Source organism: Poecile atricapillus, chromosome 16 (assembly GCF_030490865.1).
Source record: "Poecile atricapillus isolate bPoeAtr1 chromosome 16, bPoeAtr1.hap1, whole genome shotgun sequence".
Classification (NCBI taxonomy): domain Eukaryota; kingdom Metazoa; phylum Chordata; class Aves; order Passeriformes; family Paridae; genus Poecile; species Poecile atricapillus.
Window position 1 is genome coordinate 7,431,930 of NC_081264.1, and position 23,416 is coordinate 7,455,345.

At 40.6% G+C, this 23,416-nt stretch overlaps 1 protein-coding gene across 3 annotated transcripts in view; it reads left to right on the forward strand.

Annotated features, from left to right (window-relative positions):
- ARVCF (ARVCF delta catenin family member) overlaps window positions 1-23,416 on the forward strand; it is a 136,393-nt gene that overhangs the window by 52,096 nt on the left and 60,881 nt on the right. For all 3 annotated transcript variants that reach the window (XM_058851801.1, XM_058851803.1, XM_058851802.1), the window contains 2 exons: window positions 7,756-8,363; window positions 15,068-15,567. In XM_058851801.1, coding sequence (XP_058707784.1) covers window positions 7,756-8,363; window positions 15,068-15,567 — 1,108 coding nt within the window. The remainder of the gene's footprint in view (window positions 1-7,755; window positions 8,364-15,067; window positions 15,568-23,416) is intronic.

Sequence of the window (23,416 nt, forward strand, 5' to 3'; positions counted from 1 at the left end):
GATTATGGGTGATTCCCTTTTTAAACACTTCTAGAGACAATGACACTTCTAAACAGATGATGTGTGACAAACTGATTTTTTTAAAAAAACAGAGGGGATTGTTCAACTGCTTTCTGTATTAAAAGGAGATGAAGAGAGGTCACTGCATAAATCAGTGTTTGTTTTCACCAGTGTTCCAGAGTTGCAGTCCTCTAGGATATCTATTTAGGACATCAGATCCTCAGGTTGAAGTAAATTAATGTTTATTTCCTGAGGTCACTGGGCCTGTACACATTATAATAAACTGAGTATCTGGCTTAATAGTTGTTGCAGTTAGTTAGAAGGTAAATATAACTGGCCTATTTTCTCTTTGTTGGAAGAAGATTAGGGTCTTTAAATAAAAATAAAACAGATGACAAAAAAAACCCCGCATTTTTATTAGCTCTTCAAATAATCTAATGTGTTTAGTTTGTGACTTACATGAAAGAAATGCTATTTTCTTTCTAGTGGCAGCAACAACAACTGTTATTTGTAGGAAGGAAGTGATAAAATTACAGTGGGGATAGACACCTTTTTATATGTACTAATAGTAGTGCATAGTTTTAGGAGGCTGCAAGGGCATAAGATTATAGCTATGACTGTAAAAATAGAGGTGAGGCCATGCCTCACATAGATAACAGGACCACATGGAGTGGAGTAGTTTGTCTGAAATAGTCGTGGCACTGATAAAAGCTGCGTGTTCGTCATGGCCTCAGAGGTGCGATTTTCTCTGTGTCAGGGACCTCCTGTTTTTCCATCTTCCCATAGAAAAGTACAGTACAGCTTCAAAACAGGCATTGTAGCTGCATATGGGAAAGGAAAATTGAAAAAACAGCAACCCTGCAGCTACTGTTCCATTTCAAAGAGCAAGGCTTTCTTGTGTTACCATAGGTCATTGCAGGCACTGAAGTGTGTCCAAGATGGGGGTAGGATGTGTAGCTCTCTTACTCTCCATTTGTGTTGTTTCAAATAATGCCACTGACTCCAGCTTAAGTACTATCCAGAGCTGGTTCCTAGTAAGTCGTTGCTAAAAGGAACGACTAAAATAATATTAAAGCCCCAGTTGTTTGAGAAAAGCGATTCTGAAAAGTCAAAACACAGCCTGGCTTAGCCCTGACTGTCAGAAGGAGTGCTGAGACTTTGCTGGGGTTGTTGTTGCCTCTAAAATGGTTTTGTTTTGACTTCTCCTTGCTGTGATATAAAGGCATAGATTTAACAGCTCTTAGATGCTAATCTGAGGTCAGATTTTACAAGTGTTTTCATCACTTTGGTCTTCATCTTGCATTTTGTTTTGGTAGGGACTGTGAAAATGAAAACTGTGTCACTGGGGTTTAGTAGCATCAGTTAATTGCTCTGGAGTTAATTGTCATTGACACAATCATTTCTAACAGGTATCATCATAGTGCTTTCATAGCTCATGCTATTATAGGTGAGAACCTTACAGAGAAAATTGTTTCCTGGTACCTCTGTGCAGAATTCTGCCCTTGCTGCTCAGAGGAGGGTGGTGAAGGAATCTCCCTGGCATGGGAGATGCAGCCACATGGCTGCTGGGCATCCTACTTGCCAGGAGTAGGAGGTGGTGAAGCCCCAAAGCCACAGTTTTGTGTCTCTGCCTGTTCCCTCACAGATTTAAAGAAATTAAAAATACAGATAACAAATCCCCCCCAAACCAAAAAACCCCACAGGAATCTGGCCTTGCATTCAGTGTGCAGGTGGTACTTATAGAGGAGCAGCATTTCCTGTGGTGGGAATCCTCTCATCGCTTTCAGTACCACCCAGTGTGTAAAGTTGAGATGGTCACACTGTGCTCAGGGGGTGCAGGTTTGTACTCAGCTTTTCTTTTTACTCTGAGCAATAGCCTTTTGTTCTCTACATTGCTGTGCTTGCTCCAGGCTCCTTTAAGGAAAGGTTTGGAACCTATTTTTGTTGTGCCTATACCTAAAGGCTCTGCTGGACAGTGTCAGCCACAGTCTCCAGCATATCTGTCTTGCAAAGAAAGTGGCAGCATAAGATACATCTTCTGACAGAGTAAATAACACAGGTCATGTTTTTTTAAGAGCCAGAGAGACCAGAGATGTTTTTCAAATGTATTCTTTCTTTGCGGGATAGCTTATGTGGGGTTTAGTCAACCTAATGCCATTTAGTATGCATTTTTAGATTCTTAAAAGGAAATTGTCACTTATTTTTGCTAAGTTGTGTGAATTTCTAGCTTGCTGGAGAGTGATGCCTCTGAAATTCTTCCTCTTGAAATGCAGCACAAGAAGGCTGTAAACCTGAATGCTCCTGGATGCTGCTGTTCTTTATTTTCTGTTCCTTCCCTTGTTGTTTCAAACCTGTAATTTATAGAGGTTATTCTTTTCAATAGTGTATTAAGTAAACAACCTTAATCTAGATGCATTGACAGTTTTGCTTTGCCTTTCCCTCATCTTTGAAAGTGCCTGTAGCAGTGAAGCAGGAAGAAGGCGTAATAGAATTTAATATTTGACATATTTTAAATAGAGAACATCTGCCTTTTCAAAATGAGATATCTCTGAGTAATTTTCCCCTACCTGTTATTCTTTTAGTGTTATACTAAGTCCCTACATAACATTCATTGCACAAAAGATGTAGCAGATAACACTTCATTTCGACTTTATAATATCTCTGGAAGCCAAATACCTATCAAGCTAAAACTGTGAAAGTCACCTTGGGGAGAGACTTCCACTTCTTGCTGCTGGCTGGGCCACTGCCAGGTGTTAAAGGGAGCCTGTTGTAAGTGGCTCAAGAGAGCTCAGTAAAGCAAATTAGATGTGTGTGTGTGTGTGTTGGTATAAATGTTCTCCTTTTTTTTTTTTTTTCAGGCACCTTTTATTTTTATCTTTGAAATGCCAAAAGATTGGAGAGATGTAGGTTACTGTTACTCATTGAAATTGATGTTTTATGGTAGCAAATTGTGAAATTAAGCTGTATACAAAGTTGCTTAATTTGTAGTCCATCCATTTTCTTTGAGGTTTTCAATACTCAGCAAGTCCAGCTTGTTCCCTGTAGTGATTTACTGCTGTTCCCACTTCCTTACACCTGTGATGAGAAAGCTTCTGACCAGAATGGGCTGTGCTAGTGCCAGGTACCCCAAGAGGTAGTTCTTGAAAACTTTGCAGGAAATTTAAAGGAATTAGGCAATAGAGCAGGAATGGATTTCAGCTGAAGTTGAAGGCCCTTTCAAAATATGAAATACTAGGCTTAGAATTGAAGGGGAGAGATTTCAGCTGTTGTTTTGAAAACCTGCAGGGTGATTTCTTCCACAGCATTTAATAGAAAGGTAATAGCTTCAACCTGCATGGGCTGATAAATTTTTACAGTCTGTAGTTCAAAAATAAGCTCACAGAAAGGTCAGGATGCATTCCTTCTCATCTGATGCTTGCTTTATGACAGTTTCAGCGAGATTGTTACCCCTGGCAGCTTTTATAATTAACTTAATTTATTAAAAAAAAAAAAAATAGAGACAAAACAAAACCAAGCTCAAAAACAAAATGGAAGGCAGAATTATTGATGACTGCATTTGACCATGATAATCCAGTTCCACAGAAATCTCTGTACTGTCTTTACTCCTCTGTGACCAAGCACAAGTAGGTGAGGCACCTACTTGGACCATATGCGCATGCATCCAGTAAATCTAATGGTTGGATAGTTTCATGTTTCTTTTCCTATCCTTCTACATAAGGAGGATGAGGGACAGAAAAATACAGAAGCTACTTCAAAAGTGTGAATATTTCCTTTATGTTCCATTGGCAAATGCATTTCCAGAAACAGAATTAGTAAAACCATTATCATGGGGCTTGTAAGGAAATTACTTACTAAAATAATGATTTGTGCGGTGAACAATAGTTGTAACGTCAGTAAACATGAAGTATATTTAGATTTTGGGGTGTGGAGAACAGCAGTGAAAGCACTGACTTGTAGAATTGCAGAATTTTGACTCCACAGAGCCTGAACTCGTAAGAAATTGGATTTTTTTTATACTATAGCTGAAATCTTGGTATCTGTACAAGGAATAAAGAATTACGTATGTATTGTAAGCATACCCAGACAGCCTCTTCATAGGGAAGTACTCTGAAGCTTTCCTCTGGTACTCTGAGATTGGGACATTTAAACAATTGAGCATCTTTGATTTGTCATTGGGCTGAAAAAGCCTTTTTCACACAGGTTTTCTTTAGGGATGGAAAATAGACAGAGGAAGTCAAATTGCACTCAAAGTAACTTGTAACTCTAAATTTTTTATTAGAGTACACATCCATAGTGAGGAATAGATGCTAATAAATCTTTTTTAAGATCGGGTACATCTGAAGGATCAGGTGTCTCTCAGATAAGGCTGTTGGGACTCCCATTTGGAACAGCTTCATTCTCTCTGGCTAATGCAGTAGTGTTAAAGAAGATACAAAAATGTTGGGAGAGAAGATTACTGTGCTGTCAGCTGTTCAAGATTGCCTGTGTTCTTTTAAGAAATACAAATGAAACATTCCCTTGAGCAGGATTTCCTGAAATAAATGTGTTTGGTTTGTTGCTTGGGTTTCTTCTTTTGTTTGGAAACCTTTCATTAAATGGACCTTCATCTGTGTGCTGGCTAATTGCTGCCAGAAAGCTTCCCTTTATTGTCCTGTCAGCAGTAAAATCTGTTTATCACATGATAAATCTTCTATCTCAGTGGCTGTGCCTGACAAATGAGGCATGAGTGCAAATACTCTCTCTCAAAATATAAAATGACTCTGTTTGGTTGTGCCAGTATAACACCTTTAGCATTACTGAACGCTTTTATGCTACAAGAAATGCATCCTTTAATGCTTGAGTGAAATGTTCCTTTTTATGTGTCTGACAAGGGAGTTTTGGCTGTCCTGATACTTTGTGTTTGCTGCTGGGTGCAGCGTTCAGAAAATAGTAGGAGGTGAAGCTGTGCGAATCCTGTAAACTTGTTTTCACATGTGCTGTGCTGCCTGACACTGAATGTGGCTTTTTGATGAGCCACAGCCATTGAAAGCCTGTCTATGCTAGTCTAAAAGATGGGAAAATAAGGCAAATTTGGTATAAATTGCAAATTAATCCCTTGAACTCCATGTTGGTAATTTAAACTGAAAACCCAAAGCTCTCTAAATACTCTGTAGAGTGCCAGAGCATGGTGAAAAATTCACTGAGGGTAACTGGTGGGTCACACATTGTCTAGGAGGTGATTTTCAGTGATCTGAAATTCTGTTTTGTGGGTTTTGTGTGCATATACCAACTGCTGGAGACCGTTGTTGAGGCTGGAAGGTTTCTGTGTTTGTACCTCGTCCTGGTTACCAATAACAAGGAGCAAATCTTGATGGAGGTGGACCTGATCCTGCAGGTCGAAGTTGATTCCTCCTTTTTTTGTGCTGTTGCTGCAGCCAGACAAGGTGTATTAGGTGCTTCCTATTGTCTGATCTTAACAGCTTTAGGAAAAATGACACATGACAAGCCACAAGCATGGCAGCTCATGTCTGAGAAGCAGTGTTTGGGCTTAGACTTGTTGTATAGTGCTGAAAAAAAGAGCTTTGTGAGGTTATGCAAGGGCACTTCTTGGCATTTAGAAAGATCCTTTGTTGTTCCTTTCTGAGCATTAAGTATCCATTTCTGATTCATCAAATTGCTGACGTCCTACCTAAATTTGTTATTCCCATTACTGGTTCCCAAATTCAAGAACACAAAGGCCCAGCACTTTGCATGCAGTTTTGTCATGGTTTTGCAAAACTCGCATATTTCAGGCCTGAGAACTGTTGTTTTTTCTGCTCTTAGAAGATGACTTATGAATATGGTACTTTGAATAAAAGTATTGTTTCTGACTTCAGTAGAACACTGAGCTGTGTTGCTTTGTGTGTATCCACTTCACAAAGAGCTACTGTAAACTCTGCCAGCTCTTCCTGTCCTCTCAGTGCTGAGTTTATAAAAGCTCTGACAGTGGTCACGCTGACAACTGAGCAGAAAGGAGAAGTATTGTGCACAGGTAACAAGCAAAAATCCCTATTGGACTGTATGTTATGAAATAAACGTTGAGTTTCTAGTTTCCTTTCTTCCACTTACTAAATGTGCTTTGAAAATGGGAGAAAAGATCCAGAGGCATGGAAGGGGATAGAATCTTTCCTGATATTTACTTGCTGAGGAAATCCCTTTGTATTGAAGAGGAAAACTCAGCTCTGGCTCAAATTAGATACAGAGGACATGTTGGTACCTGGCTTTGCTGTATTCAGCATTGTGTTGCTGTTAATTACACCTCTGGTGGAGAGGCGTTTGTGCTGCTTTCAGTCTTGCAGAGGATTTCATTACTTCATTACGTTGAAGTATCATTTGCTCACAGATGTGTCTAGGAAAAGAAATGCTGTTTGGGTGAATCTTTTTTCTGTTTGGGGTTTCTATGTGAAAACATCTGGCTAGAGGACATGTCTGGAGCCGCTTCAAGAGATGTACTCTATTTTGCTTTCCAGCAGCTTGGCTAATCTGTTGCCAATCTAAATGTTTAAATCGGAGGCTATAGGTCAAAATATTTATTTGGACTTAAGAGCCACGGAGCAGTCCAGGGATACATGTTGTGGTTAACATTTCCCTTGAATGTAGCATTTCATTCTGAGACTTACATAAGAAAAGTGTCATTTGCTGATGCTTATTTATGTCTGTAATAGCTTAGAAACCCCAAATACCTTTTACCAATTTTGTTTTCTTCCCCTGGTGTGTGTAATGCTGTCAGGTGGGTTGAGTCTCCCTCTCATCTTTGTGGATGTGCTGTTTTGTTGCTTGGTTGGGCTGAAAAGTCAGCACTTACTTGCATTAGGGTAACTTTATTATAGGCTAAAGTAATTTTATTTGGGTTAGGGCTACCAAGGATAGAGTGGCATCTGCTGGACTTTCTGTTCTTCCCAAAAGAGCTTTTGCTGGTCACTCTGGAAGACAGTACAGAAGTTGATGGAGCCCAGATACCAACCCAAACAGAAGGCCCTTTGCTAGTCTCTAAATATAGTGGCTTTTGTTCAACGCTGTCTTGCGCAGATTACCAGACCTTTGCCACAAAGGCAGATAGTTCTTGCAAAGTTTTAAGGACTCTTTGTTCTTACCCTTCAGCAGGAAACTCTGAATGCAAGAGCCCTCTGGACATTTAATATTTTCAGGTTTTGAAAATTCTGTTTTGAAATAAAATGTGGTTTCTGGAAGTAAAGATAAAGTTGTATTTTCCAGATTTGTCTTCAGCATTTTAAACAAGCTCGTCTGGGATGTTTAGGTAGCTGCAATTGCAAAAACAATGTGGTGTTAGTGTTCATTATTGCAAATTTGTTAGTCAGCAAAATAATGACAACAACTACCTATTGGGCTTGTGTGGTGGTTGGTTGATGTAAGAATATCTTAAAACAGAAAGCAGGTGTGTTGTCCGGAATCCTGAAGCCCAAAACCTCTCTGAGATCAAGGTTTCCTAAATATTATTGCCAAATTTGAGCTTCATCAAATTACACAGAGGTGCAGACTTGATCCAGATCAGGCAGGGTCGCATAACTCCTTTTCTCAAAGTGCTCTTTACAAAGTGTTTTTCCACTGTTCATTGCACAAGCTAATAGGTGAGCTGATTGCTACACCAGTGTTACAGGCACGGCGTAGTTTGCTTTGTGGTGCTGTCTCCCCATTTTACTCTTCCACCTCCCCGTGTGTCTCACCACATTATGCAGCAGGAGAACATTAACACATTTCCTCGCTGCTTCCTGCCAGGTTACCAAGATGGTCAAGACAGTCACCACGAGGACGGTGCGGCAGGTGCCGCTGGGGCCGGACGGGCTGCCTGCCATGGACGGCTCGTCACCCATGGGCAGCTACACAGACTCCATCGACAGGAGGTACCTGAAGAACGGGGAGCGCTTCATCACCCCCCAGGCCTCCTCCACCCTGACCCGATCCTACAACAGCTACAACGATTCGTACCCCGAGAGCCACGAGGGCCAGTACCGCCCCTACATGGGCCACGACGGCTACGGAGACCTCTCGGACAACTACGGCAGCTTGTCCCGGGGCGTCAACTACCGGCCCCGCTACGCCTACGTGCCGGGGGGCACCTACCGGCCCGATGATGGCAGCTTCACCCTGCCCAGCAGGAGGGAGAACTACGGCCCTGTTGCCCAGCCTCAGGTGCCAGTGGGCAGCAGCGTTGACTTGAACCGCTCTCAGCCTGAGCGCTTCCAGCCGGAGCCCTATGGACTGGAAGATGATAACCGCAGCCTCGGAGTAGATGATGAAGGGTATGAACTGGATCCAGATTACTCCACTGTGAACAGGAGGACGTCTGCAGGTGTGCCAGAGAGAGGAAGACCTCACAAAGGAAGGTAAAATCCGTTTGTTTTTCACAGTGTTGTTGTGCAGCTTTTGTTTATTTGATCATGTACATTCAAACTCTGTGATCTGGTACGTTCTGGAATTACTTGACAGAAAACAGCCCATAAATGACTGCAAAACACACATGAGGTATGGAAGAGAGGGAGGGCTGGGGCCCAAGGACCCTTTCAGTGATTCTGGGCTGCTTAGTTCAGGTTGAATTTAGAAAGAAAGATGACCTTGTACAGGAAGGCTAAGTTACTTTCTTCCCCTCTTCTTAAAAAAGAGTTGTGAATTGTGTTGTCCCTGAGCCATCCCACACTAGCAAGGTGAAAAGAGGGATTTGTGATCTGTGAGAATCCTGACAGTTCTGGTTGTGTGCACATCTGCCAAACAAAAGCTTTGAACAGCTGGTTGGGGTTGCAGATGAGCTGGTCCCTGGTGGTGAAGGAGTGCCAAGCTGTCTTGTGAGGTTAGCCCAGATCCTGTGCTAACCACACACCCTCAGCTGTCTGACCCGCTTGTGCTGAACCTCACAGATCTGAAAGACTAGGTATTTTTATTTTTCTCCTGTGCCTATAGAAGGGGAGAAAAGAGTATCTGTGTTGCATTTAAACTGACCCGTTGCAAATTACTTCTGCTTCAGCCTGGTTTCTGAGGAATGTTCTATTTTATGCTCTGTTTTCTGGTGTTAGTTGCTTGTGCTGTGTTCACAGCTATCTGCTCTTGCATTTGAGAAAAAAACCCAACAACCCACAGGCTGGGAAAAGAGTCCTGTTACTCAGCTGAAAGTCATCTTGTACAGACCTGAAAAACTTGTAATACTTTGTTTTCTAAGGGGTGTACAAATTTTACATGTGCCTGCTTGAAGTCATATCCTCATGATTCATGTTTTGATATGGATTTAGTTCTCATTCTTTTCCTTTTAATTTAGAAAAGTTTCCAGAGATGTAAAGAGTCTGGATCCACCTGCTTCTGTGCGTAGACAGTCTTTAGACTTTACATTTCTGACCTCAGGCTTTGCTGCATCAGCAGCAATTGTCGGTGGGATTTGTGTTGGCCTTTTTGTTCTCCTGGAGTCCTCCTACTTGGAGATGTTATGTCATTCATGGTCTTATGGCTCTCTTTTCCTTCCCTGTTCTGGAAGTTCATTCCAAAGGTAGACAGAATCAATCACTTCCAAATTGTCATCTCCACTTGTGAGAAGGAAAAAAAAAAGACAAAAACCCAGCAAAAAGGTATCAAGGTGTATCTCCCAGAACACCCTTCAAGTCCTTTGTGACATCTTTGATTTTGCAGGCTTACCCAGCAGTGGAATCATGTCCCTGTTTTGTGGGGCTGAAAGAAATAAATGCACCCAGTGAGTGCCAGAATCCTGATCAATCTGTCAGACTTGGATTAGTGCTCCCCTGAACTAAGCAAGTTTACAGTTCTTGCTAAAAGAAGTCAGGCATCAATGCTTTTAATTTTTTATTACCATTTTTCCAACTGCTTGTGAAATGAATAATTAAATGTATTCTTAGAACCTACCCATTTGCATTTTAAAAATTGGTGTTTTTATTAAACATCCCTTTGATTTATTGTTCCTTGCAGTTTGGATGGGACCAATTCATAATTTTTCTTTTACATTTCTTTTGTTGTGAGGTTTTTTCCATATTTAATGTGATCAAGAGGCTTTGACAAATAATTAGCCTGACTGTGGCAGCAAACTTTAGCTGTTGAGAACATAAGAAGATTGTATGAGGGCCTCTTCATAAGCAGTTACTTTTTGACATTTCAAAGAAATACTTGAACAACTCAATAAACCTGCATTTCTGATATGCTACTGATCTGCAAGAAAATAAAGACTACAAGTAGTGCTTGGCACTAGATGAGGGTAGTTGCTAATTTATTATTCCTCTGGTTTTTTTTAGAATTTTCATTTCTGTGAAAATTATTAAATGAATGTGATTAATTGATGTCAGATTTGATTTCAAAAAGTTTGTGTGGAGCAGGTTTAACAACAACTCTGCTGGATGCTGTTCAGTTGCACCAACTTTGCTTGGGCATCTTGTCCTGTCCTGAACAGAATTCCTCCACTGATGACTCACTGAGCTATTCTCTCATATTCTTCCCAGAAGGTGCTACTTCATTAGGTAGTAGCTTAAAGGTAAAATAAGAGTCTTTACTGTCAGTTCCTGTTCTGAGAGGGCTTGAGTGGAGGTTTCTCATCTGAACCTGTGCTAGCGAGTCTGACTCTCTGTGTGATGAGGAGGCAGCCCAGCTGTGTCTGGAGGGGTTCTTAGGCAAGGGGATTACAAGCACAGATTGTTCTTTCCAGCTCTTGCCTGCTCCGTTTGATCACAGAAATAAATACCTATTTGTGCTTTTCTTCTGTCAACACCAGCCTCATTTTAAGCTACTTATATTTCATTTTAAATTGGGGAAAAATGTGCCTCCTCACAAACATCTCCAAATCCAGATAAATGCACAAAGGCAAATATTCCCTCTGTTGGCTCATCATTGCTTGTGACTGGGCTTTCATGTTTTTCTTCATACTGAGTCTCTCATGTAAGATACATCACTTCCTGCAAGAGTACCTGGCACTTCTTGTTCTTCCCCTCAGCTTATGCTCTGGTTGGGTGTAAGTCAGGTTGCATAATAAATTTGAGTTAGACAAAAGCATTTGGGGTTTATAATACTGATTTAATGTTACTTGAGTTTACTTTACACGTCTTTAATTATGTGCCCTTTTTACCTTCATTTCATAGGTTTCCCTTATTACACTAGGTGTTTTATTATAGTGTTTAAAAACATCTAATTTTGCTGTGCACTGAATGTTTTATATACAGTCCTTTTTGAAAGAGAGGTAGGAAGTACTGAATACTTTTATTCACAAAACACATTCCTACTACTATTTGAATATTTGTTATTAATTAAATTGAAATTAACACAGACAAGCTGGGAAGAAATGGCAAGTCATAGTTAATCTTACTGATTTAAATAATGTCTGTTCAGCTTTTTGTTGCCTTGGTGGTGATTTCTTCCCAGAGTGGATCACTGCAGTCTGCACTAGTATGCGCATTCCTGGCACTTCTTTTTTCCCCAAGAGCTCTGGAGCAGCTATTGCCAGTGCTACTATTCCAGACTACACAGGATATAAATTTTTAATGGTGACTAAGTCAACAACAAAACAGTTTTCTACTGTTAAATTGTCTATTCCAGAAGCTTGATTTAAGACACTGAGAGTATATTTGGTGGTCACTTCACGGTCCAAATTATTATAACCAGGACATGAGCCGGATTTTAGATTAAATACTTTTACCAGTGGGTCTGTCTGTTGTTTATAGACAGGGACAGTACTGGTAACACCACACATGTCAGTCTCATTCTTCTCCTGATGCTTTTTTTTAGTTCAGAATAAAAGGCTTGTAATTGTAGATAAACTTTCAGTTAGCAGTTGTGGCCCAGGTTCATTCATTCCAGGTGTATATAGGCAACATTGGGAAATTGTCTAGTTTGGGGCAGGAGTTTATGGACATGCCTGGGCAGAACAGGGTGAGGCAAGCAATGTGATCAGTTGGAAAAATCTTTGGGTTTTTTATCTCTTCCTTAGTGTGAATTGAGTTTGATAATATTCTGGGGTCAGAAGGTGATGAATGGCAGAGTTTGATGTGGCAGGAGGCAACCTGAGCCAGCTCATCCATTGGCAGCTCTTGGGTGTTTCCAGTTAAGGGGATTTTGGTGTTTCCACCATATGGCCCATAGCTGGGGCTTGTCTCAGCAGAGGATTCACTCCAGTTTTGAATCCTCTTGTGTATCCTATCAGGGAACAGAGCCTGGCAAAAGTAGAATCTCATTCTGCAAAGTCTTTACGTCTCCTCTTCAATGTTTGGCACAAAGTTTCCTACTGAAATCCCAAGCCTTTCTGGTCTTTTATCCAAAGCAGACACCAGCTGCAAACTGTAATGAATGTAACACTTGTAGAAGTTGTTGAGGATTAAATGTTTAAATCCTTCACCTGTTTACTCAAATGTGCCTATGTTGAAGCCATAAGGAAGATGATAAATCCACAAGCTCTCTCCCAGTTTTTAACTATGCTAGAATGTGTTTTGATCAATTCCCTGAGACAGGTGATTAGTGAGACCCATGGCATCCTAAAAACTCGGCTGCCTTGCTACAGACAGACGGAAGGCAAGATGCTTGCAGTCAGCAACTCTGGCATGGCACCAGAGCTCTTCAGTCCTGAGAGTAAAGAGCTCTTGGTCTCCTGAGAGCAGTATCTGCTGAAGCTCTTGTTGGTCCTGTTCTGTATTGAGTGGCTTTTCCTTCCCAGCCTAGCTGCTCCAATGATATATGGAAGTGAAAAATCACATTTGGCCCACACCACTGTGACTCAGAGGATTTTTTTTTACTCTCCCAGTATGTAAATATGTTGGTGACCAGGGTGTGTTTAGTGCCCTGATAGACATTTGGCTTTTGATTTCCTCACTCTGCTAGTCTGTTAAAGGAGAGGTGATGAGGCTTGTGGCACTTCTGCCTTGCTCTGCCTGAGCTCGTTCTGCTCCTTTGCAGATGACCTGTTTTGGTAAACTGCTTCCCCTGTTGTTTATTTTAATCTTCCCTCACCTTGATCACTGTATTTAGTCATGTGAATCTGAAGTGGTGGGATACTTGCCATGTACAGCTCCTAGCTTGACACAGGATCTGAGTTGCTACATAATGGTTTGGGGTCTTCAAGGGTCAAATGTGCCGCTGTTTTCTTTGGGGCCAGGTACAGTCATTGAGTTATGTCTCTGCTGCATTAGCAGTGGCTCTCAACACTGTTTTGTCCTCAGAGGAATGTTGGATCTGGCCTGTGGGGGCTTATTCCAGCAGTTGTGGGTTTTTGTTTTCACCCTCTTCTCTACCGATACTTGAGAGATGCTGTCTTGTTTTATAGCAGGGTTGTGATCTTACTTAATTTTTCTTTTTCTTTGTTGATGATTAAGTCTTGACTTTAGGTATTTTCACTCATATTTAGTAAGTAGTGATGGAAATATTTTTTTTTAAAGTATTGTTGGTACAAGACTTGTAGTAGTACTCTTTTGTTGTGACAGTGTTGCAATTTAAAGACCTAACTCTGAAGTTTTCTTTTGACAAATGTAATGAAACCAAGGAGCTTTGTGTGGCAAAGGGAAGAGGATACAAAATGAGGAAGATAGGCCCATCTGTGTGATTCTGTTTGAAAGGCTTTGTGGAGATAAAGCAAACAAACTACGTCCCAAGACAGTAATTATCTTTGTGTACTTGCACAGATGAGAAGGAGAGAGAAACTTAATTGTGCAGGTGTAATTGAGGTGGTGCACAGTTATCTTGTGGGCAGCTCACAGGACAGACATTCTGAATTGTGAGTTACCAAGTCAAGCAAGGAACAGCTGTGCAATTATTAAAATTCATCTTCTGCTGCTTTTATGAAGTGAAAAGGAATTTAACATGAGCATGAGTTTGAGAAATGAGATTTTGTTGTAGTTTTAATGCTGGTGATCACAAATTTGCATTTGTAAAAGCAGAATTTTGAGGAGTAGCTAAGGGGTTTTGTTATTCCTTCTGCCCTGTGTGCATTCACAGAAGTAAATCGTTTCAATGTTGTTGCTTTCTGCTTGGAGTGATGGAAACAGCTTTGTTCTGTAACAGAAAACACGACTGTCCAGATAGTGTAAATTACAGTGTAGAGCAACTGCTGAATTATACATATACAAATAACTGCATCAATAAAAGGATTTCTTCAGATTCATTCTGAGTTTTGGATACTTGCCCATTTTTATCCTTTCATTCAGTTTATGGTTTAGAACAGCAATTAAAGCAGTATAGAGTCAGGAGAGGTGCTTTTAACATTAAAAGCATTAATTGTACAAGACTAAGTTCAGTCTCCACCTCCAATTGCTCTTCTCCCCAGAGCCCAGTTTAATTATCAGTCCCTTTGGGATGACAGCAAGCTCCATTTTCTTCCTGACTTCTAATAGTCTATACTTCAGCATGACATCAGAAATGGTTCAATAACATCACTCAGTGCTTCAGATGAAAGATTTTAAGAAATGTTTTGTAGCAATTAAAACCACTTGCTTGACTGAGCTGACTGCAATACTGAGGCAGTAGCAAGCCTGTCCAGGAAAAACCTGTAAAGCAAAAGGCTGCTGCTGGTTTGAAAAAATACATATATAAGAGGATGTTTTATGGCAATATCGATTAAGAGTAGTGTTTAGAGTACACTTGTGTGTACTCAACAACATGGAAATGTAGTGGAACTTGTCAGACTTACTGAAATGTATCTGTGGTCTCTGCCCAGGCCTTGAATGACTTCAATTAGAGTTTTGGTTTGTTGCAGAAGTAGCAGCATTAATGAAGATCAGTGTTTCCTACTAAATGTAATCCAGCTCTGTTGTAATAGCTTTGCTAAGTGACCAAAATGAAAGCAATCTGTTTGATGGCTTGCAGTTCCTGTCATCATTTCATTGCTAGCCAAACAAACAATGTGCTGGAGTCCCATCACTGCTGAGAACTCAACTATGGTTAATTTTCAAGTTACTACAAATAAACTATTGGAAACTCTAAACATGTTTCCCCAGTGATGTTTGTGATATTAAAATGTTTGCTCATGGCCGAAATCTGCATATTTACTCAGAGTTACTAAGTGTTTAAGCGTGATTTTTTTTTTTTTCCCCTTTCTTTGTCTTGGGGCGGTTGCTTGTCACAGGGGCTACGATGACCCCATCGAGACGGAGATGGTTGAAGAGAGGATCCCGTACCTGCACGGCGGCTACGCGGCGCCGCTGGCCCAGCCGGAGCGGGGCAGCATGGCCAGCATTGACCGGCTGGGGAAGCGCTCGCCATCCATCGACAGCATCCGCAAGGACCCGCGCTGGAGGGACCCCGACCTGCCCGAGGTCATCGCCATGCTCAGCCACCCCATCGACCCCGTCAAGTCCAACGCCGCGGCCTATCTGCAGCACCTGTGCTACGAGAACGACAAAATCAAAAAGGATGTGAGGCACCTCAAAGGGATCCCGATCCTGGTGGGCCTGCTGGATCATCCAAAGCCTGAGGTCCATCGTAAGGCCTGCGGGGCTCTCAGAAACATCTCCTATGGGAAGGATAATGAAAACAAAGTGGCGATAAAGAACTGTGATGGGATCCCTGCATTGATCAGGCTGTTGCGAAAAACAAACGACATGGAAGTCAGAGAGCTAATTACAGGTCAGTGTCTGTGATTTTGTTAATGGATTAGTCTGTAGAACAGTCCTTTCAGCTTCAGGAGCAAGACTTTCTGGAGATTAGAGCATTGAAGGAGACTTGAGATCACTGGGTGCAGCTGTTCTGTAGCGCACCATGTTTGTGGGGTGAGAACCTGACATGTGCCCATCAGGAGGGGATTGAGATCAGCTCTGTGTGTGTGTGTGTGGTGCACTTGGGATTCTCTGGCTGCTGAGGGATGATGCTGCTCCTTGGGGGTAAATGCAGTTGCATGTGCTTGGCTTACTAAAGCTTAAATGAGTTACAGCAGCTCCATTGACAGGTAATTTGTAGTGCACGTGCCCTCAGTGTGTTGTAATCAGGAGGTAAGATACGCTGAGCTAAATCTTTCCTTGTTCCTCTCTTATAAAACAATCTGGCTGCCATGTCCCCACTCCCTCATATTTAGAGAACGTCTCATCAGGAACACTTCCAGCCTGGTGCTGAGGGCTGAGGCTGTATATAAAGTTGCAGCACTTCTGGGCTGGAAAATTCGGGTTTTAGGGAGCATAGGGTCTGCACTTGCTACTCTGGACATGGATTTTTTTGTTGCAAAGGCAGGAAAAGGGAGAATTGCATTTCAGGTTACTGAGTTTGTGCACACTTTGCAGGGAGTTTTCAAACACCTACAGCTCCATTATTTAACCTGTTTTTATTTGAACTTAGTCTTGGACATCATCCAAAAAGAGCAATAAAATATATGCCAAGTTTCAAAGTTCAGCCATTAAATGGAAAAGGGTGGAAAAGTATGTCAGCTCTTAAAGTAAGGAGAAAGATATTGTTCTTCAGCCTCCCATTAATCATGAGGAGTGAAATGGATTTCCCTTTCTCTTCTCAGAAGCTGCAGGGGATGTTTGGATGGAGATCAGAAATTCCCAGAAATTCAGCCCTTGAATTTCTGTGCCAGAACAGAATCTTTCAGTAACCTTTGTGAGGATGAAAATGGGTCCAGGGCTGAAACTGTTTTGCTGCCTTATCAATGTTGGTTTGTGCAGGTAGACCCTGTTGTAAACACTGATTAAGCCATTAGAGGTAAACATCTTAATTCTGTAATTTCTCAAAAATTATAGTAGCTCTCTTTAAGTTTTTACTGGTAATCATAATTCTCTGAGAGAAGTGTGGCCTTGGGTGTTCCATCTGTTCTTCCACAGCCATTACAGGCTATTTAGCAAACTAGGTCTAAATATACAGTGTTGAAAGTAGGAAGGATATTTTTCCAGCCTTCTTCCAGTGAGCTGGCAAAGGAGAGCTGTCTGACTTGTCAGAGAACCTCTGAGTAGCACGTGCTTTGAGAGCTGTCTGTGCTCTGCCTCAATATGGAAACTGCAGGTGGTATTTATATTCCATTTGTTGCACTCTTTTAATATGATGGCAGACCTATTTTTTTTTTTTTTAATAAAGAATATCTGTTTATCTAGTGTTCTAGTTTAATCAAAACTCATTTCTGGAGTGCTGAGAAGCAATAAATTTATTTCCTTAGATTCAAGAAAGGAGAAGCTGGTCTATAATTTACTCTGAAGGAATATCATTATAGTGCTAAGTGGTAATCAGTCACTTCTGGGATGGCAAAAGCAAACTGGATGTTTTTCCTTTTCACTGTAAATGGCGATTGCTTTGATTTCACATTGATTAATTAGCTTTAGAGTTCAAATGCATTTTATTTGGCAGTAGTTTTTGCCAATTAAAAGTAGTGTTTTTATTCCACCTTGGCTTTTGTTATTTAGAGCTCTTTATTTCCCCTTACTGAAAAACACCAGGAATAACCAGGGCATTAACCTAAACAGATGTCCTGTAACAGATGATGTGCATTTAATCTCCACATAACCAGGAATAATTTCTTTCCCCGTCTGAAATGATATCACCAGATCCGGTGTGAGACATTCAAGCATCAGCACAGAAAAGAAGAATATTCCAGCAATGCCTCTGTGGCTGGTGCTGCTGTACTTGGAGTCCATGTTCAAAGCTCTGGCTGATAATGTGGAATTGTCCATTCGTAAAATGAGCTCCAGAAGTCAGCAGAGAGAAACAAGAGCCAGCTTGAAGTGCAGAGGGAGCATTCAGGCAGGGCTGCTACAAAAGGACTCTGTTCTGCAGCCTCAGAAATTCAGATCACAATTCCAATGTTCTCCTGGTAGCAATCCCAACTTCCTATCTGGGTGCTTTTCCCTAGTGATAAACCAGAGCCTAACTTTGCCATGAAGGTTTTTCTGCGTGTCTGGAGGGAAATGTCTGGGGACTTCATCAGCAATGCATTAGGAAAAAGAAAAAGGAGAAGGAAGAAAATATAACAGCATATACAGGATTTGTGTGTTTATTTCTTTCAACAGGCTCCAAATTCAAGTTTGGTATGACACATTGATTTTTCTACAGTTTAATCTTTCTTTAACTCAATGCTGGCTGCTTTTCAAAAGCTCAGTAGTAATCACCAGCTGGTCATCCCAGCTAAGGACAAATGATAAAATAATCCTGCTTTCCAAAGAGATTTAATTTAAAGAAGTTTTAAAAAATTCAGTTATCTGAATTCAAGAGTGGTTCCAGGCTTGAGGTTTTGTTTCTCTGGCTGTGGAACACTGCCTGCCTGCAGGACAGAAGATACCTGGGTGCATACAGTAGGACACCCTGTTTGGAGCAGGGCTTCCTGGCAAAAGAGCCCATCGTTTTCATCTAGTGTGAGTCACTCCTTGGCTTTGGTACAGCTCCATGGCTTCTCTTTTGCATGGTGATCTGGTCACTGCATTAATGGAGTGGGGGAAGAGCCACACCAGTGAGTTAAAAACACCCAAGAGGTGGATGCAGCATCGAGGGAGAAATCAGATGTGTGGCATCAGTGCTGAATGAATGAGTCTGGATGTGCTGGGAGTGCATTCCCTTGAGCACTTCCCAGGATACATGTTTGGAGAAGACAAGTTAGACAACACTTTTGAGACAGCTCTTTAAATTTTGGAAGCAGACAGCGTGTACTGATACACCACTGCCGCCAGATTAAGCCACTCTGTAGATTATTTTCTTACAGATAGCGCTGGTTTTAGCAAAAGTGGAAAAGCTTTTGGGTTAGTGCCATCTCTGTTTTACCCAGTGTTCTGGACATATCTGCAAATGGCACTAAGCATGATGTCACTTGAGGTCAGAGATCTGTGAAGTGTGCAAAAACTGACTTCTAAATTCAAAGATACATTCATAAAATACCACAGATCTAACTTCTCTTTTTAAAATGTGGAGTTACAAAATGTTTCCTAGCTACTGCACTGGGAAAAGCTTGATTCAAGTGTTAGAGTGTCCATAAGTAAATCATGAGTAGAGTTGTGTTGAGAAATACTCCATAAAATTCTTCCTTTATTTCTTGTTAGGCTTGTAGCTGTACTGCTTTACTCTCAGTGGATCATTTTCTTGAGAAAAAGAGAGAAATGAGGATTAAGCTGATAAGGAATTAAATCTGCTCTGATTGGGGAAGCTACAAAAATTTTATCTTGAGTGATAAGGTTTTTGTGGAGGAAATGTTCCCATCAGATATGCAAACCCAAAATTCTATTACATTCTTTGAGAAGCAATCAGAAGTTGGTAGCTTTAATGAATAATTTTGTTCTTTGTGAGAACGTTGGAGTAATTTTGTTGTTTAATGACATTGCACTGATTTTAAGTGGTGCAGGACATAATTTTTCTGCTGCCAAATTGGTTATAATTGAAAAATGATTGACCTTCAAAATGCTCTGCAGATGAAATATTTTGATCTAATGCTTGAATAGCAACTTGCAGATAAATCAGCTGGCTCAGACCTGCCAGCTCCTGGGCACTGATGTGTGCTGAGGTCCTGTCAGCTGCTCAGACCTGGACTCCTCTTTGAAATGCCCTGCTGTCTTTAGCTTGCTGATCTCAGATGAGCTTTCTATTTTCTGTTCCAAGGCTTCTCAGAAGATCTTTGTTCGTGGTGGGTTCTGTCACACATTGGCTCATGCTGAGGTTCTCAACTTGACCACTACTGAAAGGAACACAGCACCAATCTTTATGACTTTGATGCAAACAAGTTTATCAAGCAAATGCCCCCTGGACCAACAGGCAACAAAAATTCCAAATTGCAGAGTGTTTATTTTTACAAGTGATAAACTATCTGGTATGGACCCAGAAAAGGAATGAAACAACTTCTGGTTTCTTGATGATGTTGGATTTTTTGGAAATAAAAGCTTGTGGTTATTTCCCCTGCCTACCTAATATATTGAAAAATCGGGGCTGATGGTTGAAGTTAGAAATGCGTAAGTGCATTGCTCATAGTATTTATTAATAAAATACAGATTGGCAATGATCACGTTCATCTTCTGAAGAGCAATACTTCATCTTTTTCTAGTTCTAAAACTCATTCAGTCTGTGGTCAAAAGGGCCAGGGCTTGTACTTAAAGTGCATGGAAAATTTAGATAACTTCATTCACCTTGTGCTGCTGTGTTAGTGACATGATTTCTCCTGAGTGCTGTTCATTTGCATTTATTAGAGTTTTAAAAACAGTGTTTCCAGCTTGTTAGTGAAGCACTAGTGTGTTATGCTAATAGTAAAAGAGAATGATATTTAAAGATGGATGTCAAATTTACAGCAATTTTTTTCCCTCAGATTTTTTCTTGTACTGCTAAATATTACAGTTGGATCTGAATTTATTCTCTTTAAGGTTCTGTGGCTGTCACTATCAGTGACTTTTCCATAGAATTTGTTTTCTCTAGAGCAGAAAGGATGCTGGGATTTAGAGCTCTTTGTTTCATAATTTTGAATAATAAAAATGTCCTGTCATTGTGTTTATTTTCTATATACTTTATATGTGAAATATTTTCCCCATGAAGTCAGTGTTCAACCTGAAGCTTTTTCCTCTGTCTTTGGAGCCACAGGATTCCCTCACCCCTGTTTATCTTGTGCTACATTTCTTTTAAGTGTTTTGCATTTTCCCTTGCTAAATGCTGTTCAATAGAGGGATTCATTCAGATTTCCTTATGCAGCCATCAAGGAGAATATTATAAATTTAAGTGCTTTGACCTTTTGAATAATTTGAGGAGTTTGCACTAATTTTTTTAATAGTAAGGCTGTCCTTTGTTCTTCTTCAGTTCATTGTTTTGTAGGAAAAATTTTAGAGATGGGAGGTAGATTAGAAATTGAAAGCTTCTAAAATGCTGTGGGAGGGAGTTTTGTCAAAAAGGGTGGGGGAAAGGCGTGGTGTATAACTCCAGCTCCCTTTGTCTGGTGATTGCTCACTGAGATTTACAGTCAAATTGTGTTTGCCCTAAATAGTTCATTGCATCCATCACAGCAGCCCCTTAATAAAAATTGGGTGTAGGTAGAGTAGCTGCTCCCATAGGGGCAGAGGGTTCTCTTGGTCAGGGTGGGGTTACAGCATTAAAGCTGATTTGTGCTGCCATCCAGCTGGAACACCGTTGAATCCACAATTGCATTTATTTCGTCTCTTAAAATAACCTCCAATGAATGAGAATATAGGAAGAGTTTGGAGATGATGATTTTGTTTTATGTGCTCTAGTTGAAGGTATTGAAGTCTGTACACAAATCTTTTAATCTTAAAACAAGCAAAAGGTTTGAGCACTGGAAAACTTTTGTATAGTCCTGTAATATTAGAGGTCATGAAAATTTTATAGGTATTTTTTAATTATATATCTGCCTTATTCTTCTTAAGCAGTAAAATTTGCCTCTCTGGTTTGCTCTAGAGATAATAGATTAGGTCACTGCTCCAGGAGAGGGGAAGGAGCAGACTCTCAGGGGCACAAGTAGCATGTACATTCAGGAAAGAGCTTTTCAAATTCAGATTTCAAAAGGGCTGTGAGATTTTAAAGCTTAGCTCTTCCCCATCTCAGCAGTATTTCCAGATGAAATATTTTGCAGTTTCAGAAGAACAGGATCCTTAGTAACCCTGTAATGGGTTCCTTGGCTGATGCCATCTTTTCCAAATCGTGGGGTTTTGACCACTGAAAATCCCCACCCTGTTCTCCATTTCTGGTCCTGAGAGGGAACCTCCACAACCAGGGTACACAGCACCTACTATTCTCCATTTGAATCTGGGTTTCCTCCAGAGATAATTAGCCTGTATCATTTCCAGGGATTCATCCATCTCATTCAGTGCTGGCTGTTCAGACATAGAATTTGAATTGTCAAGTCCTGAGCCAGCCATGCATTTAGGGATTTAATTGTACTTACTATTTTTATATGAGTGAGTCTGACATGCTTAAAAAATTGGTGTACAGTAACTGAAGCAAAACAGTCTAGTAAAGTATTTAACAAGGTAGCATATATGTCCGTTTTTTCAGTCTTATTATAATTATTGACTTACGTTTGTTTTTTGTATGTTGTATATTTTTTGAGCCAGTTTGAGATGTAAATTTTGATAAGAAAATGGGGCCAGCTAGCCCTTTTTGCTTAGTTTTGCTTTTTTCCTTATTCTTCAACATTTGTTGTTTTGCAGTCACAAACACTTTTAAAGTGTTTAAAGCTTCATCTTTTACCTACAGTCTTGTTTGTAAGCTGAGTCTATAAAAATCTCATACAGTGTCTGTGTGTGGCAGGGGCAGTAGGCCAAAAAGGTATTACTTTTGAATTACTTCAGAAAAAAGACTACAAGAAATATGATGATGTTCATTCTGTTGTCTGCCTCAGAGTTTCTATATTAATACATTATTCTATGTCCAGTCACTGCTAGGCTCCTGCAGGTCCCCATGTCAGGCTGTGCCACGTGGTCATGGATCCAAAGCATTTTCCCAGTCACCTTTAAAGCTTGAAAATTGTAGGTTTTAAAACTTGGGGAGATTGAAAGGGGCTGAAACAAAAGGTTGCACTTCAGTTGTTTGATTGTGTTTTTTAGATGTATGTACAGTGAGGTGGGGATTTATGGTCTGTACTGTAATCTGCACAAGTTCATACTCATAGTAACACAGGGAACCTCAGGTTGATATTCGATCTGTTTAGGAAAGTTTCCTTGTGTGTTTTGGGGAATCTGGGTTTTCTGTTTGGGCTGTCTGAAATTTTGCTAGAACTCACACATTTCCTTGGAGACCAAAAGCGTGTGTCTGGCTCCCTCCAAGTGTTGTTGCTGACAGTTCTCAGATGGTACCGGGCTGGGTCTATGCAGAAATTCTCTCTGAAGTGAGTGTTCTGTTTTAGTCCTACTCTGATGAGTAATAGCTGTCAGGACACTGATACAGGTCTGCTGGGAGGCTGTATCACTTATCTAACACTCGGGATTTTGCAGCTATAAAGCTGTTGTTCTGTTATTCTGTTTTGATGTTTGACTTCTGTCTGCTTTGGCTCATAATTGAGGCAAAAATGAAAAGACAGTGGAGTTCTGGTTTCCAGCTTCTTCAAGGAATCATATGCTTGTGGCACCAGGAGATTTGAACACAGATATTGCTTGTGACAGGAAAATGTGAAAATAAAATAGAGAGGAGACTTCAATGAAATATTATCTTGTGCAGAAGATAAGCATAAGATCAGTGATCCTCCAGAAATTCATCTCTCCCAGGACTTGCTCAATATACTTTGCTTCACTGGATGAATTTTTACTTTTTGAGGCGTAGTTAGACTTGAAAGTGTAACACAGTTTGTATACAGAAGAAAAATCTTATTAAACGCCAATAGTACATCACTTTTATGTACTCTTTGTAGAGCTTGATGAGTTCAACAATATCCATGTCTTGATACAAGTTCTTCCCTGCTTTGTTGAGGAAGCTGTGGGATTTTCCCTAAGCTGGTTCTGGTCTCGCCTCTCATCAAGTTGCTTTGCCTTCTTGTTTAGTTTTATGATTTAACCTTCAAGCACTTCTCCGTGATTCCTGTGAT